The sequence below is a fragment of the Sebastes umbrosus genome, chromosome 16, assembly GCF_015220745.1.
Source record: "Sebastes umbrosus isolate fSebUmb1 chromosome 16, fSebUmb1.pri, whole genome shotgun sequence".
Taxonomy (NCBI): domain Eukaryota; kingdom Metazoa; phylum Chordata; class Actinopteri; order Perciformes; family Sebastidae; genus Sebastes; species Sebastes umbrosus.
This window is the reverse complement of record NC_051284.1, coordinates 19,913,006-19,931,679: the sequence shown is the minus strand read 5'-3', so window position 1 is coordinate 19,931,679 and position 18,674 is coordinate 19,913,006. Positions and strand designations below refer to the sequence as shown.

Below are 18,674 nucleotides of genomic sequence, written 5' to 3'. Positions count from 1 at the left end.
TGTCTTTCAGCTACAGTGATGCCTTTGTTCAAGTTTTTTGAAGGATGATAATGATGCACAACGTTTGAATTGTCAACTTGCCCTCTGGGACGTTACTTTGATAAAAAGAGAAGTTCAAAAAAAAAAGGAAGAAACATTCTTCAACATAATCCACACACTTGGCTGGAAGAAATCAGAAAATTGGCTTAATGTAATACATATATTTATCCCTTTACATCACATGTGAGCAGTTAATGGTATTACAGAATATGCAGTTGGTATGATTTGGTATGAAAGCTCATCAGCAATCAGACCTGTGCCATAGAGAGAACAGAGACCCTGCAGCTGGTGGAAATCCAGTATCTAACAACTGTGAAAGCTTATCCTCCAGCACTGTTTAAATATACTGTATAAGAGAGAAGGAAAATGGGATACAAATTTGGGTACGAGACGTTAGAGGTCGTACCAGAAAAATGTTTTTTAGCAGATTTTAATTGATGTCTGCAGAAGCAATATTCAGAAAAAAAGCACTATTCAGCCATGCATCTCAATCCATTTATATTTGTACGTACTAAATGTATTACATGGAGATTTAAAATATACAGTATTGTAATTATGTTGTTAAGCACCTAAGCTCTGCTCAAAATAATTTACACATTTTCAGAAAACAAAACATTTATTTAACATTTTTTCCCATATATAACATTTTTTCCAGAGTTTGATTTAATATCTATCTGTTTGGTTGTTACATTGTCATAAACCACCAAAAGATAGTTTTAATATATGTTTTTCCTTACAAAGTATAAAGTTGTTTTAAGCTGAAAAAGACGATAAAACTAGCAACTAACGGGTCACAGTGAACCTCAAAGCCTCACAACACCGAACAGAGGAGATGAGCTTCAGTTGTATAAAAAAAAAGAAGAAATAAGGACATTTAAAAAAAAAAGTCAATACCATAATCAGTGCTTGGGATTTACTAAACATATATATTTTTACATTTGTGATTTAAATAGACTGCATTATTTTTGCCTTTTTACTAAACTTTATCAAATCACAAATGCAACGCAGTAAGTAGCTTGACAGCAAAACAATTGCATTGATACAAAGATCACAAGAAAATGTCACACATACTGAATCATACTAACGTGCTGCAAAAGAAAAAATCAGATTAGCAGGTTTTTAAAGAAATAGTTCCACATTTGAGGAAATGGTGCTTATTCATTTTCTCAGGCAAAATCAGATAAGAAGATTGGGCCTCATGCAGCAATATTCTCTCATATTATCTGTTAATTTTCTGTTAAGAGAAAATATAAGGAGTCAACTCCAGATGCATCAAATGTTCTTAACCATCCAAATCTGCTCTTACTCAGGTGTGCTGAATGATGACTCACATTTGAAATTAAATAAATTGGAGGCGTGTGGCCAATTTGTTAAATATAATTATAGGTAACGCTGCCAAAACACTATATAAGGGCAGGCATTGTGCCATGTGGAAATACGCTGGCACATGTCCAAGAATCGGAGAGATGCAGATATATAGATAGATAGATAGATAGATAGATAGATAGATAGATATCATCCAAGCGTTTTTATAGTCTTAATTGAGATCAATGGACCAATAGTGTTTCTTTAGCCCACAAATTTAATAATCCAATCATTATAATCACTCAAACACATATAATAATATATATATTTTTATGTTCCACAAATTAAAACCTTATGTTTACTTGCGTTGGGCAAACAATTTGTGGACTGCATGTGAAAACAAGGTATTTTTTTCTCAACCACTCGTAACATTTTCTCTTACCAGGGTAAGAGAACATTTTTTGGGTACTAACAAAATAAGAAGAAATCGTGGATACGAACACAACTAAGAGAAAAAGTGTTCATATGTTGCATCTTGCATGAGGCCCATCGAGTTGTATCAATCTTCTCATCTAACTTTCCACCAGAAAGCAAATAAGCCGAACTACTCCTTAAAATATTTTTAGTTTGCCATTGATTGTCAAGTCATAGTTCATATGCAAAGGAGAAGCAAATTGTCCATACGCAGGAAATGTCAGAAATCTCTGAAATGTCTCAGATTTTAAACTGCACAGTTAACACGGGTCCATGTCTGTGCGTCTCTCTGTGCGGCAAGTCAACAACATCCAAACGTCTTCTCACCAACAGCACTACCGTTACAACATGAAACCACATAGAGTGACAAAACCAGCGACGACGACTGTCTCGTTTGTCAGTAGCTCATTCATAAGCTCTTCAGTTTTAAGTCGCTGGGTCGAGAAGGCAATGGTCACCAATCTGTCAGTGGTCCCCATGCATCTTAAGTGCAGTTCTCTGTCTGAAAAGCATCAATGTTATTTTCCTGCTCCAGCCTCATCATGGACGACTCTCACAGAGGATCTGAGTCTGCATCCTGGGTTACAAGTAGATGGACCAGTAGATGATGTTAAAGAGGATGTACGCTCCAGGAAACACGACCCTGGAGTACTTGTCTATGGCGTGGGTGTCTATCCAAATGTTCACGTAGCCTCTGGATGGCCTCACCTGGCCTGTCATCTGCGGGTCATTCAGTGACACCTGGGCCAACATTCGATCCTGGCGGCCGCCGTTCTCTGGCATCCCATAATTCCCCGTGGTGTTGACATCCATGGACCCGTAGCCAGTGATCTGGGGGTCGATCATCATGTCGTCAGGGTTGCCAATGCCGCATGTACACGGCAGCTAGAGAGAGGTAAAAAGGAAACCCTTTGAAATCTGTTTATTTCTGTAAAGTGAAACTAAAACAAGAATACAAATACATTAGTTTGTTTAATGTTCATAATTTTTCTGCACACTCAGAGACTTTAAATAACTTTGGCATGAAATATTTATAGAAGGATGTTTGTGCTGGAAATGTTCCTCAGGGTACGTGGGCAATTTGGCTCCATATGCTGCAGCATTTGGCAGATGAAGAATAGCAATATAGTGCACAAGCTGTAGTCCCAGAAATAATTCGCCATAGCCCCGAGAGCGGCTTAAAGTGAGCCAATTTAGAAAAATATTTATCTGTTTATTGGAAATGCACATAAAGTATTAATTCATGTTTCTACCAATTTAGACATATTTTAATGTTTAAAAAATATTAATACAAAATCAGGACAGCCTTATCCTGTGTTGACTTAGAGAGAGCTGTTTCATTTTACAGCAGCTGTCTCCTTTCTTACTTTTAATGGGAAACTATTTTTTAAATGCAGCTATTACAGGACACAACAGGAATTTTATCAGTAGACAATTTAACATTTTTGAAATTTAAATCAGCCCATATAGCTTTAAAAACATATAAGCTTTATGGTACATTTTAATTTGACCTCTAACCTTTTACCACCTACCACCTACCACCGCTATGTAGAACTTAACATCAATATTAGCTCATAAGTATTGATAATTTAGACTCATATGTTTGGTCAGCGTGGTCATGTTTAAAAAAAACATCCTGAAGGAGAGTAAGAGGCTGTCTGCACCGGGGTTATCATCATAAACTAAAAAAAAAATAACCAGTGAAAAATATTTTTAGAAAAACTGAAACTAAGAAAAACTAAAAGTAAACTGAAACAATATTGCCTGGTTAAAAAAGCTAATAAAAATAAAATTAAAATTAATCTAAATTCATTCATCAGTTTTAGCTTTTTTAGCTATAATATATCCCTAACAAAAAAAGGAGACTGCATGAATTTCCGTCAACTCTCGTAACAATGAACCACAGAAATTGAACGGACTTGTCCTTCCAGGAGATGATCCGCAATTGCTTCACTAAAATAGCACGAAGATTAAACATTGACATTATTGCCATTCCTATACAGCTCTCGAAGCATGTATTTTCTATGTATGTATATTGCTGCATACTTCTAAGACAGTATAGCTGGCCTTAACAAAAGCAAACTAAAACTAAATATATAAAAACAAAAACTTTTCTGAAAAACTGAAACTCAACTAAAAACTAGCAAAGGCACCTTTGAAAACTAACTAAAACTGAACTAAAATGCAATTGAAAAGTCAAAACTAGTGAATTGAAAATGTAAAACTATTATAACCTTGGTCTGCACACTGAAATTTGCAAGCTCCCAAGAAAAATAATCCAGCTACAATGCCTTGCAGAATATGCAACTAAAACCTCAAACATAAGGCATGGGGTAGGTATTAAAGGGTTAAACTACTACTGTTAGAACTGTAAAGGATACCATGTCCTCGGCACAGATCCAAATCTATGTGGCGAGGGTTTAATTCAACGGGAAAAACAGCATTAAACATCAAGAAAATGTTTGTTGCACAAACTGTCGTAATTAAATATTCATGAAAACATCAGAGCATTTGCTTCCTTATTTTTACTGGCGAAAAGGGAGAAGAATGAGTTGGTCACACATTCATTATTTAGTATGAAAAGAAATATGATTTCATCACTCAGTAAGAATAAAGCAGTTATTTACTTTGTCTTTGGAACACTTTGGCCACTGATTAAACTCGGCAATGCTGCACTCATTCACTCAGAAGGAACAAGGACATCAATACTTCCAGGCTTCTAAGTGCTATAATTTATTTTTGTGTTTAATTTTTAAGCGCTCTGTTTCTGTGTGCAGTAGCAGCAGAGAGATTATTACACTGGCTTGGTAATATTAAACTGTCCATGTGAATAATTAAGAGATCAACGTGTCGTACTGCGTTTTATAACACAAGGCAATGAACAAACACAGAGTGAAATAACACTTACTCTCTCCCTCAGCTTCCTCTCTTTCCTCTCCTGCACGGTGGAGAGGTAGTTGACCGCCGCGTACTCTATCACCGACAGGAAGACAAAGACAAAACTGACCCAGAGGTAAATGTCCACTGCCTTGATGTAGGAGACCCGCGGCATGGAGGCGTTGACCCCGGTGATGATGGTGGACATGGTCAGCACGGTGGTGATGCCTGGAGGGAAACACACAAACAGTTTAGTCACATCAGAGAGCTTATTTGCTGTATCACCTTGCTGGGGAGCTAAAAACAAATGCTAAATATCATAGAAAGGGCTGAACATGAGACAATAACTTTTTTTTTGTTATTTTGTGCTGCTTTTTTATTTGTGTTTATTTTGTGCTCTCCCTCCTCCTCAGGAGGGTCAGAGGTCAGGCTCAGCTGCAGAGCAAAAAAAACCTAATATGACCGACTTATTGAATGACTTTCTCTTTACACTTCAGCAGGGCAAATACTTCCTGATTTAAGAGCCTTAATCCAGAACGTATGTTGTAAGAGCAGACTCCCTACTCACTATTTCTGCTACCTGATCCCAACCTGTGGGTCGGGAACCCCTGAAAGGTTTAGAGGACAAATGTGAGGGGTCATGACATGTTTAACAGATAGAAAAGGACAAATCAAATACCATATTTCTGGGGTGGAATTTATTTTTTCTAATCTTTGCTTTATTCTTGTGAAATCACAGGTAGAATTTACCTCTATCGTCCTATAAGAACTGTTCATAATATACAACCAGGGATGGGAAATCACTCAGTAAACTGCTCGCAGCTCAGCACCTGTGACAAGATGCTGCGAGTTGACACTGCTTTGAAATAATTTGACATTTTGCAAAATACGCTTATTTGCTTTCTTGCTGGAAGTTACACGAGAAGATCGATTCCACTCTCACGTCTGTAGGTAGAATATGAAGCTACAGCCAGCAGCCGGTTAGCTTCTACAACATCTAAAGCTCATTAATTATCATGTTATATCTTGTTTGTTTAATTCTTACAAAAAATAAACAATAAAAAAAAAACAATTTGCAGTTTTTCGGGTTTTGTGCCCAAAACCATTAACTTCCTGGAATCTCAGTTGGTTACCTGGCAACGAAACAAGACATATGGTGCCTTCAAATGAAACTCATGAGCTCGTGTTTACATCATGGGAAGTCGTGTACACAATATGCCTGGCGTTCAAGTGGTTAAGTCGTGAAAACACAGCTGCTAGGCACTGTTGGCGTCTAGAAGCCACTAGAGGCTAACAATTTAGCGAGCGGGTAACATAATGCAGTAAATGCAAAGGCATAATGACAGAGGAAAAAGATGAGGCCGTTGGTAGTACCAACATTTTCACATTATAAAATTACGAAGAAAAACAATATACGACTAAAATTACAATATATTAACTTATAATGCACCAAAAAACTGACTTCCAAGGCCTCCGCCATTTCTGACAACGTCAACAAACACGTCACAACTCGTGAACGCTGAGCTTTCAGAAACTTTCCACTTACGAGGTCGTGAATACCACAAGAGGGGGGCGTTCATATGGACTCTTCTGGTGAATATAGTAAACACGACCCCATTTGAATGCACCGTCCATAATTAATGACCTTGATAGGCTGTTTTTTTTGTTAGCTTTGGACACACCCAGACTAGTTGTTTCCTCCTGTTTGCAGTCTTTATGCTAAGCTTGGCTAACTGCCTTCTGGCCAGCTACTGTATATCTACGGCACAGATGTGAGAGCGGTGTCGATCTTCTCATCTAACTCTCGGCAAGAAAACAAATTAGCGTATTTCCCAAAGTTTGGGTTCACAAAGACGTTGGGAATCACTGCACTATGCTCCCCTGCTTTTCAGGAATAACCCTTAATTTTTCAAACTAAACAATCTTTTTGTAGAGCTATAGGTTTCTTTGCTAAGGTTAAGGAAACTACCTAGTGGCACCCTGGCAGGGACGGCCCTGCGGTCAATCCAGAAGGACACCCAGGACAGCATGACCATCAGAGTAGCAGGGAAGTAGGTCTGCAGCAGGAAGAAGAAGATGTGGCGCCGCAGGGTGAAGTGGATATACAAACGATTGTACCAGCCTGGAAAGAAAAAAGATCACCATTACATTGTCATATGTTAGCCGCCGATACACCGTACAAACACTCGAAGCAGAGGTTCCCAGCTATTGTGGCAGGCAGAGATAAGACGCAAAATCCTTTTTGTGCTTCAGGTTGCTCTTGAGAGCTAGAGAGTGACATGTGGTTATAAGAAGGCTGCAGGGCGGTCACAGTGGCTTTACAGCAGCGTACGAGTGAGAGATTCATTTCATTTCACTGTAAGGATTTAATATTAGTACATTCTTCTCGGTGTGACATGCTAGGAAGACTCAATCCTTAAATTGGAAAAGGCTTATAAAGTTAAATGACATTCATTGAAGTTCTAATTCAATTGTGATCTGGTCTTTCCATGCATGGTGCACACATTTGGTCCATTTGCATAATCGGTTCAGTTTTACTGAATGTATTAGAAGTGCTTGTGTTGTGGATTTCAGTAACCTGTGCTGCTGTAGAAAGCCAGCTTGGTGGTGGTGTGAAATTTCTGGATGAGGAACTGGGACAGAGATATTCTCTCGTCCGTGTTCAGGGATTCGTTGCCTTTCTTCCAGTACAACATCAGGTCGTCATCTGTGTACGCATCTGGAGGGGAAAGACGTAGAAGTGAGGTTTAATAAGACAAGACTACAATTCTAAAGCACCACTAACAGTCCTGAGAGACAACAATGTCCATTAAATCCTCTGATTTTGAGTCTTAGATCCGTACTAGCAGAAGAGCTAAAAGAGTGATGCTAGAGGAGAGGGTTTTGGCATATTATGGCATGATATATCTGAGATTTCATGAGATATCTGGTGAGAAAATTTGAGCAATTTGGCCTGATGAGAGTGCAAGAGGAAAGCTTATATAGTGTCCAAAATGGAAATGATAAAGAGGTGTGTACTGTATGTGCTCAGTAAATGTTGATATTTCTTGTATATAAGTTTGGCACGTTGATGGCGCTACAAGAAAGGGCAGAGAGGTTGGAATCCATACTCTGGGAATCATGAAAATGAATTTCACTGAAATCCAGACATTCGTTTTTCAGATTAAGGAAACTTTGAAAAAAGCGATTGTCTTGCTAAAGTATTTGTTCATATTTTTTGATAAATCCACTCACAGCTCTCGATCTCCAGCGAGCAGGTTTGGGTGTCCAGAGGGAAGCGGCTGAGGTCCATGTTGCACATGGCAGTGACAGTGACTCTGACACAAAGAAAAACATGCACTTTAATTCAACTTCCTCAAGTAAACGCACGGGTGAAGGGTAAATTTACAAATTTCTGTATATAGGCTGCTATATTAGTTGACCATCACCTCTTGTGAATCATCAAAGTAAATCCGTGGTGACCTTTAGCCTTTCTGATGACTGCTATGTGATCTTTTCATGCGGTGTGTTTCATGTGGCATTGCTTAACTTTTTTATGTGCCTGTTGTAAAAAAGTTTCTATTGTGATGTTTTTCTTTTTCTTTTAAAGTACAGGGAAATAAAACTTTCGTGAGTTAATCCTCCTTGGCTAAGTTGAGGCTCCTGTCAATGTGTTTACCTGAGACTGTAGAGGACGTTGCCATCGGGGTAAACCCTCAGCATGACGTTATCGGTTGTGGTGTCGTGGATAAACGAGCGCTTGGAGTGGACGAAGAACATGTCAGGAACCCAAATCTTCCTCACCAGGCGACTGTCGAAGGTCATGCTCTGGTTGTTGGTGCTCGGGAACGACAGCCGCTCGTCCTTCCAGTAGTGACGCAGGTACAGAGTCATGGTAAAGTCCTACGAGAAGAAAAGAAACTGGTAAGTACAACAATACAACAAAGAAAAAATACTCCATTACGAGTGAAAGTCGTGCATTCAAAAATCGTACACAAGCTACAGCAGATAAAGTATATAAAGTAGTTCAACTTAACACTATACCTTCACCAACTACAACATTAAAGTTATGAACACATCAGTTATTTTATTTATTTATTTGTAAGGGACATTTACAGAGAAACACTGACAGTTGCAGAAGCAGTGACCCCTTGCACTTTTGGCACTTTAAGTATATTTGATGCTAATACTTTTGTACTTTCACTAAAGTACAAATTTGAATACAGGACTTTTACTTGTAACATAATATTTATACACTGTCTGACTACTTCTTCTACCTCTGTGGTGTTTTATATTATAACCTGTAAAAGATCATTCTAAAAAGTATACCAACAGGCTATTTCATACTTACCATATCCACCTCGGAGATGGTGTCCAGACTTTCAACCTGAACATCCACTCCAACAGGAATTGGAGGACCTGAAAGAAAATGTCAGAAATATATAACAAATGAAGAAGTGTTGTTTTTCTGTGTAGAAGCTTGTTGAGCTCTGCCTGATTTTGGATGTACCAGTGGGTAAAAACAGTCAAGGTGACCATAACAGAGACTGTTTGTTTTGAAAATCACGTGTCCAAAAAGAACAATGAATCACACAAATTTAGAGCAACTGCTTGCGCCACGACTGCGTCGGTCTGGCTGGGATTTCTACTTTTGACCTATTTTAGCCTTTCTACTCTGCATCATCATCCTCCAATAGTACACAAATGCAATTAGGTCACAATAATGGATCAAAGTTGATGCAGCGGTGGATGAAATCCAGCTCTCTTTTCCACTTCCAGCTGAGACGCACTTGATGTTTTGAAATCAAACGAACCAAAGGGGTTTTGCGAGGGTCACTTGGTGCGTTTTCAACAGCAGATTGTCGTGTGATTAAAAGTAGTCGCGGTCTGATAAAAACAACACGTGTTTCTCTCTTCAAAGCCTCATGGCTGAGATTTTTTTTTGTAGTTAAATACAGCTCTCGTGTTTGTGATTACTTGGTTTAGATGACAAATGAAAGGATAAAGACAGCTAAAAGGATAATAAATGTATTACTATCTTCTAGTGAAAACAAAAGCCTTTCTGTTTCAAATCCCTCTAATATAAAGTGATGATGCAAAAAAGACGTGTATCATCACACACATGCGATGTAAAGAACTGAGCTGCAATTGGAAACTGTGGCACAGCTTGCATGGATGGTGTCATTAAGATCTCCAAGAGCTTAATGCTTATAGGACTGTTTTGCCCAAACCAATGAGCAGATCTTATCCAGCTGAGCATGCAGCCTCTACCACATCCACCCAGCACGTCTGAGCTTTACAAATAAAACCATTTTATTTAAAAAGAAATGAAGTAACATTCATTTTCTGACCTCCAAATGCCGGCCTCATGGTGAAATCGTGGTCGTCTATTCTCAGGAGTTGCTCAGATTTTGTCATCAGAGTTTTTGTCATGTCGGGACTGCGTTTGTAAATTGGGCTGTAAAACAAAAAAAGAAAGACATGTGGGCCACAATGAGCTTTCAGGGATATGTCATGTGTGGTTTTAATGTCCAAATCAATTTAGCCAAAGAATCAATATTACTTAGAAAACGTTTTAATCAAAGATTTTGAAAACTCACCTTCCGGTTTTGGGACCTCCACCCCCATCCATGCTGGTCTCTCTTCGCGACCTGATAAGTTAACAACAGTAATACATAATTGAGATTGCTGAGATTTTATAGTCAAATCAAGATGTCTTTTTTAGCTTTCTTTACAAGATTTTTCATTCTCAGTTCTAATATATGTAGAGCAGAAATCCACAGAAATTTAATCTGCAGCAATTTTGATAATCGAATGATCCTTTTAGTTATTTCTTAAGCAAAAAAGCCAAACATTTGCTTGTTCCAGCTTCTCAATTGAGAGGATTTGATGCTTTTCTTTGTTGTATGTGACAGTAAACTGAATATCTTTGGGCTTTTGACTGTTGGTCAGCCAAAACAAGACATCTGAAGGCATCACCTTGGACTGTGGGAATTGCAATTCAAATTTATTTGCGTAGCACAATATCATACAAAAGCAGTTCAGAGTGCTTTAAAATGATTAAATATGCAGATGTGATGGTTTTCTATGTCATATATACTGTATGATGGTAAACTTAATATATTTGAGTTTATATATTTTATATTATATATTTAGTTTTGAGCTGTTGGAACAAGCAATTTAAATATGTCATCTAGATCTCTGTGAAATTATACTGTTCAGTATTTTCTACTGTATTTAACAGTCTAAAAGATTAATAGATAGATTAATTGAGAACATAATCAGCAGATTAATCAATCATTAAAATAATCATTAGCTGCAGCTTTAATTTTGAAAGAAATGATGATGCGCATGTTATTGGCAAGCCTAAATCTACATGGTTTTAGAGTAGGCACAATAATTTAGCCTTTTTTTGTTTTGTTTTGATGCTTCTCACTTCCTAAGACGATGTAGTAGTACATTCTGTTACATCACACACATTTTATCCACAAATAGCATAAAGGGCAGAAGAGCATTTCCTCATCACATCTGATTTAGAGCAAGCCAGCTCTTCTCTGGTGTCACTTTTCAAGAGGGGTTTGCCTTTGTATACTTGTATTTTAGGCAGCCTTTTGAGGCCAAAAAGATTTCCAAAAACCCTAAAATGGATTATTAGAGTAGAGCATGCTGTGACAGACAGGGACAAATCCCTGTGACAACCATAGACATGCATTAAGGAAATACCACAGAGGAAGAGAGAGAGCGCGGGGGAGAGATGAATGGACTGCATGAAAACAGATTTTTTTTAAAAACGAAACGGTGAGAAGAGGGTTTCTCTGGCTCGCTTGCAGAGCTCTGATGTGCAATGGGTGCTACTCGTCTGCGTCCATCCAGCAGCTGGTTCCTAATCCTCTTGGCAGAAACCCTCTCCAATCCCCCCTCTCTCTCCGCCTGCCTGCCTACGCCACACAGCAGACCGCCTGTCTACACACTGTTTCTGCTTCGGACCTGCATGCATGCAAACGCAGTAGGGGCTGCATCAGGGTTAATGGGCCAGAGTCCAGCAGAGGTCATTGTGGACACACTGATGACGTATGCAGAGAGCAGTAACAGCAGAGCAAGTTGAGAAAAAGGGAATTAAAGATTACCGGCTGACTGGGTAGAACAGATAGGGTGTAATATCTTCATTTGATGTATTTTTAGACTTATTTTACAACAAAAATCATTGACATATAGACAGTGGTGGAATGTAACTAAGTACTAGTAATAGTCACTAGTTACTTTGCAGAGTCTGATTATTAACACAAAATATAAATCAACAATAAATGACCATGTATTATTATGGATTAAGCTACCTGGCAGTATAAAAACATAAAAAAAGTATCCCCACACACTACATCGCTAGGCTAATTATCATTATAAGTTAGTGATGTTCCATTTTGCATAATGAGTACTTATAATTGTAGTACTTCAAGTATATTTTGATGCTTATACTTTTACTTAAGTAAGACTTTGAATGCTTCTTCCACCACCTTTATAAAAACTTTAGGGAATATGAAGGCAAAAACACAATATTAACCAACTCAATGCATTTTTTTCCTCTTCCAATTGTCCATTACTTTGAAATTAATATCTAAAATGTTTTTACAATTCAATACTTTAAATTGTGCTTTCGTAGAGTCAAATACTACCTGCTAGTTAGCTAGCTATTGGTAAATCTGCTAAACTAGGCTTGTTACTGCTAGCAGGGTAGTTTAGTGTTTTTTATTCTCCATGACTGTTACGACTTTATTCTCGTAATTTTACGACTTTTTTTTCTCGTAAAATTATGATTTTATTCTCGTAATATTCCGACTTTTTTCTCGTAAAATTACAAATTTATTCTCGTAATATTCCGACTTTTTTCTCATAAATGTATGACTTTTTATCTCGTAATTTTACTACTTTTTTCTCGTAAAGTTATGACTTTATTCTTGTAATATTACGACTTTGTTCACGTAATATTACGACTTTATTCTCCAAATGTCCGATTTTTTTTTCTCCTCAATGTGGCCCTAATACTCCGTCGTACAATACTTTTACTTTCAATAGCCTAACAGTTAGCTACATTTAATACACTAGTAGCCTACTCACTAACATGCGTCAAATTGCGCCCCCAACTTGTAGAAAGCTACTGGTTGCCAGGCAACTAGTGGTACCTCGTGTTCTGTCATCAATGCTAGTGCTGTTAGTTAAAGTTAGCAATTTTGGTGGACGACTCGTCAGTTTAATGTGGAAGAGAGATGGAAAAACTACCACAGAAAAAAAAGGAGATTTCAGTAGAAATGGATCAGCTCTTCTTCTGTCCTCAGGGGACAGAAAAAGTGATCTGCCTTATCTGCAAACAGGTGAATTCGGTGCTCATGTAATTTAAGCTAATACAAAATGCCATTTTGAGACCAATTATAAATACTATGTCAAGTTCATGGGTGAAGAGAACAAATGCAAGGTTGAATAGTTTTAACGAGGCTTATCTGCCCAACGAATAAATAAAAATATTGTGAAGCTGTAACCAGGTGAGTTATGTGGTGTCTCTATCTCCAGGGTCGTCTCTAGCCCTTTTGGTGCCCTATAGGTGAAATTCGGATTTGGAGCCCCCGTAAGCCCCACCAGCGGCGTTGCCAATATAGGGTTAGGTAAGATATTTATTTCCATAATATAAATAAACCATTGATCCCTGATATTGTTGGCTTAAAAGTGTTTAGACAGTTTCACTACAACGAGAGTTACAGGGGTGAAACTTTCTTTCTTTCTTTATTTGTTCATTTGTTACCTCAATGCAGAAAATAGAGGGTCCCCCAGAAGTAGGGTGACCAGATCCCAACAATCCAAATGTGGGACAAAGAGTATGTTTGTGTGGGACAATGTGGGACACGATACCAAGGCTGAGAGGTCGTCTACAATTTTGATACTATCTATCTAACTTAAATAATAAACATTTTATTCTGCCCTTTATCTTGTAACATCTCTATATGCTTGGCCCGAATGCATCCATAGATCGGCACATCTCTTATTGAGCCTGCACGTTTCTTGTGAGACTAAAATGATATTATAATATAACATAATAAAATCGCTTCATGTCGTATTGCCCCTGTATGAAATTGAAAAATAACTGGCAAATTTCACAAAAAACTCTAAATAATAAGTAGTTTGACAGTCTTTGTTGTAGCTGCTTTTCGTTTACTTTGTAGTTTCCATCATATTCCTTCCAAAACCTGCATAGCTTGTCACTTTGCGGGATTGGAAAATCCGTCTGTCCTGCAGTGGTTTGACTTTTGAAAACTAAAGCCAATGAAAATGTGGGACATCGTCCCAATATGTTGGACATCGTCTCAATATGTGGGACTTGGGACAAAGGATAAAAATGCTATCCAGTTCCTCTTTAAGTGGGACACCTGGTCACCCAGAAGTAGGAGCCCTAGGCGACTGCCTATATGGCCTATGCCTTAAGCCGGCCCTGCGTATTTCACGAAATAGCTAAGCTGTTCAGTGAAAGAGACATCGTACGCCCTGACCTGAACCTGACCCTCAGTCTTATGCTGCTTCCTAAATTGGCACTCAGTCATCAAACCCCTGCTTTAGTTGTTTATGTGGAGTTATGTTCTCAATACATCCATGATGTGGAGGTGTGAAAAAAGAAAAAGTAAGAGGGAAATCGAAAAAAAAAACAAGCAGGATGATTAATTTTTTCACATCATCACAATGTGTTTTTCTGTCCCAATAATCATCCAACGACCACTTAAAATTATCCTCATGAGGGTTTTTCTCCTCAGATGATTTCATGTGTGGGATTCTTCTGTCCTACACTTATCCCCCCCTCTCTGCTTCCTCCTCAAGGCAGCGAGTGAAAAGAAAATGTAAGTAATATAGGGAAAACTCCCACAACTCCCGCCAGCAGCATCCAGCCGCTTTTGCAATTTCACACTCAAATAGAGGAGGAGTGGAGTGATGAGAAACAGGGAGAAGGAAAGGTTCGACTTCTGCATAAGTGTATGAGATGTTTCCAGCCTGCTGGAAGAGGAATGAGAGATTTACATTTGATTTGTATTCTCAGACTGTGTTTGTGTCAGCAGAGAGAAAGACACGATGTGAGAGGACTTTTAACTAGTTGCAGGGGAAAAAAACAGATTTGATAACAAGGCGACACTGGCGTTTAGAGATTAGGCAGCTTTGAGCCACTCGATGCTTTTCTGTCTTTTGAAGATTTTCCACAGATGATTGTGCTCCTCTTATACTTAATGATCATCCTAATCACCTCAGGGCTGAGATGATCACTATAAATGACTGTAGATTTCACGGAGGATTGTTTAGGTTTAAAAAGGCAGCTTGAACTGTTTAACCCACATTCAGTTTGCTATAATGTACATAAGAACCAGTAGGTATGTTACGTCAAACGCATTCATTTCACGCAAATGATGAGAATCTTAGTAGCAGCTCTGATCTATAAATAACAACAGTTACCGCATGAAAAGTGATAGTGTATCTAAAGGCAGAGGGATTATATGATTTGACAGGGTTTGTTGAATATATTAAGCGTGGATGCAAATCATTCAACGTTGATTGCCTTATGAGGCGTACGCCGCTGTACTTTGCCTGCTTGGGAAATTCTTATCATCATTTCTCACTTGACGACCTCAGGATATAGTTGAGCTCTTGATATACTGATATTTCTACAAGAGAATAGTTGAGTTTGTAGATGTCAATGCTGGAAAAGAGTCCAATCTATAGGGAATTTTGGACAGACATTTTTTATTTTTCTCCTTATTTTTTAAGGCAAATATTCCCATGTTACTCTTAGCAAGTGTTCAGAGCCATCTAAAAGTGTTGACTTTGTGAAGCTGAACGTATTATAATTGTGCTCCACTTATATGATAGATATAAAAAGAGCACAATGATTAATCAATTAGTCTATTTTGACAACAGAATGCCAAACATTTGTTCGCTCCATCTGAAAATGCAAATGTCAAGATGCTTTTCTTTGTCTTTTGTGACAGTATATATTAAATATTTTTAGGTTTTGGACTGTTCGACGGATTAAACAAGACATCAACTTGGGCTTTAACAAAATGTGATGGGCATTTTCCACAATTTTCTGACAATTCATCATACAAACAGAAAATCAGCAGATTCATCGGTAATGAAAACATCATTAGTTGCAGCCCCATGAGTTATTTCTCTGCTCACAGCCCTCGACAGGTGTTCAAAGCCATCTGGGGGTGTTATTTAAATTCATTCTGACAATTTTTGCTGTGCATGTAAACATTCATCTTTCTAAATACCTTACAGCTGTTTTTTATGCCTCAAAATGTGCTCCAAATGTAACTGACTCACTGAAATAATGATCGAATTTGCATTTCTAATGCACGTCAAAGACTGAGATGCTTATTGCTTGTTTTGTAAGGAAGTCGTATTTCTTGCACTGCAAGTAGGCTATGTGAGGCTGCACCTGCACACACTGTTCAATACACTTAGAGGTTCTCTTTATGATATTCAGAGCATTAATATAGCATCAAACAACTATTTGTTATGTAAAGATATAGTGGAGTAATGTCATCCTGAGCAGAGAACGAAGTCGCTCTCCCTCTGTGTGTGTTGTTATCCGAGCTTCTCCGTGCTTTGTTGACATAGCCAGGTGCGTGCCTTTTAGCGCATGTTAGTGCATGTGAGCGTGCTCTACCGGCTCGCTCACGGCTGCTGCTCTGCACTGCTTGCATACGGCGGTTACAGCTGATAACGCCGTCCCAACCGAAAGGCGTTGTCGCAGAAGCGTAACGCCCACCCTCCGGTTCCCCCTCAGTTAAACACCGTTAGCTCTGTCAGCACTGTTCGCGCTGTTGGCCGTTGCCATGTTGAGAGCCATGTGAAGGCAATATATGCAGTATATGCTCTGAATTTCGAATTTAGCACCTTTAGGGATACAACATATATTCTTATTAGAGTTGAAACAAGTCGATTGACACAAAATTGCAACTATTTGACAATTAATTTTCATTTTTTAAGTAAAAATGGCAAAAAAAAATAAATAAAAAAGAGTGGTTCTAGCTCCTTAATTGTGAATATATGTGTTTTTTTGTCTTATATGATAGTAAACTGAATATCTTTGAGTTTTGGACTGTTGGCCAGACTAAACAAGGCATTATAAACTGTCACCATTGGCTCTGGGAACCTGCATAGCATGTTTTTGTTCTTACATTTTATAAACCAAATGATAAATCGAGAAAATAATCAGCAGATTTTTAGTCAATTGTGAAAATAATTGTAATTTGCAGCCCTACTTTGTACACACATATTATGAGAATTCAAAAACAATAATTTCTGAAAATTTGTATGTAAGCATTCAGCTTTCTAAATACCAATTTTCAACTGTTTTTCTGCTTCATTACGGGCCTCAAATTGAACTGAATCATTAAAATAATGTCAATTTTTGATTATCAGCATCAAGTTATCAGCATTTCTAATGTGAGTCAAAAAGGACTAAGATGCCAGTCGCTTGTTTTGTAGTGCAAATGTGACATTTCTTCCACCACAGATATGCCAGACTGCACCTCCACATACTGTTCTGCAGTGATAAAACTTCTATAAGCAAACAAACACAAACCTTTCTATTTAAATCCCTTCCAAATGTTGAAGCCAATTCAGTCAATAACATGTAGAATTGAGGGTGCTTTAACAATTCCCAGATCTAGTTCAGACCCCGACTAAAACATCTAATCCATTGGACGCATTAACAAGGCAGCAATTAGCCTAAATAATCACCTGGAAATGACATTGGCTACAACTGCTGCCAGTGGGGAAAACAGTCATTAACTGGCCCGCGGCAGTTGTGGGGCAAGAGAACACAGCATACACTAGTAGTGCATAAATAGATGTGGGGATTTAGGTCTCCCTCTCTCACTCTCTCTCACTCTCTCTCTCTCTCTCTCTCTCTCTCTCGCCACTCTCCAATCTGCTGTCTGAATAAGTATGTTTTCAGAGGGGGAGGGAGCAGCACAGGTGACACAGGAAACACCGGACAACATCGTGTAAACCTTAAAAAACATCTAAAAGAACATAAAGAAGCCCTTCTGTGGAGCTTTAACAAAAGAAACGTTTGCATTCATTTAAAACTGTCAAGACAATAAAAAACATGCACTCCATTGTTAGTTTTTAATACATTTTTTGTGACTCCTTTGACATTACCTGCTCTGTTTGTTGGTCTCCAGCTTGTGACCCCTCGACTGGGCCATCTTCCCAGCGGCACCCGCGAGCCAAACACAGAAGAGCACAAGAACAGCATCCACCTGCATGGTTCACATTCCCCAGAGGACGGACCTCTCCTGTCAGTCAGAATCTACTCCCCTCCAGGGTTCGGAGCACTCTGCCTTGCCGAGACATTCCCTTCTCCAGCGCCAGAGCCGATAACAGGAAAGGAAAAACAGCAACAGCAGCAGCAGCCACACTGAGCTATTCTACGGCCTGAGTGGAAAACATCCTACGGTGCTTAATCTCCACAGTGGGAAAAGCAATTTTGACTAAACCCATAAATCCTTGAGCGTCAGATGGTACAGATTTGATCCCTCCAGCGGCGGATGTGCCTGCCTCTCTGTGCTCTGCTGTGCTCAGATACCCTGCACTCTGATGTGCTCTACTCCACTTTGCACCGCCCAGAAACACCAATTCTCACAATGATGCGGCGCGCTCATTTGTAAGGTCAACGGTTTAGAGCTGCAGACTCACAGAGAGAGGCTGAGAGGGAGCGCTGTGTCTGATGTGAAAGGCTGCTCGGCTCCTTTCTTTCTCATGCAGGAGTCTCGTGTCTGGCGTGTCAAATATCTCTGCCAAAAAAATTGCAAATTTGTATTTCTTGCTTGTCGGTGTTTTTGTGGGGTTTCAGTTTTGTTTAATATGAAACCTGGACCGTGAATGTAGGGTTTTATGATTGAGGAGTTATTTTCTCGCTGTCTGCCGTGTCTACTGCGTTTTCTCAGGGGACTCAGATTTTG

The 18,674-nt window shown here is 38.7% G+C and overlaps 1 protein-coding gene across 1 annotated transcript; it reads right to left on the bottom strand.

Moving 5' to 3' along the window:
- Positions 1 to 520: 520 nt before the first annotated feature.
- Positions 521 to 17,982, bottom strand: LOC119475074 (gamma-aminobutyric acid receptor subunit rho-1-like). Its single transcript, XM_037747560.1, has 10 exons — positions 17,872 to 17,982; positions 10,275 to 10,325; positions 10,026 to 10,132; positions 9,026 to 9,093; positions 8,354 to 8,577; positions 7,930 to 8,012; positions 7,274 to 7,414; positions 6,665 to 6,817; positions 4,727 to 4,923; positions 521 to 2,703 (listed from the first exon to the last, which is right to left on the bottom strand). Exons 1-10 carry the CDS (start codon positions 17,976 to 17,978, stop codon positions 2,401 to 2,403), a joined length of 1,434 nt encoding a protein of 477 aa, XP_037603488.1. The 5' UTR covers positions 17,979 to 17,982; the 3' UTR covers positions 521 to 2,400.
- Positions 17,983 to 18,674: the final 692 nt, after the last annotated feature.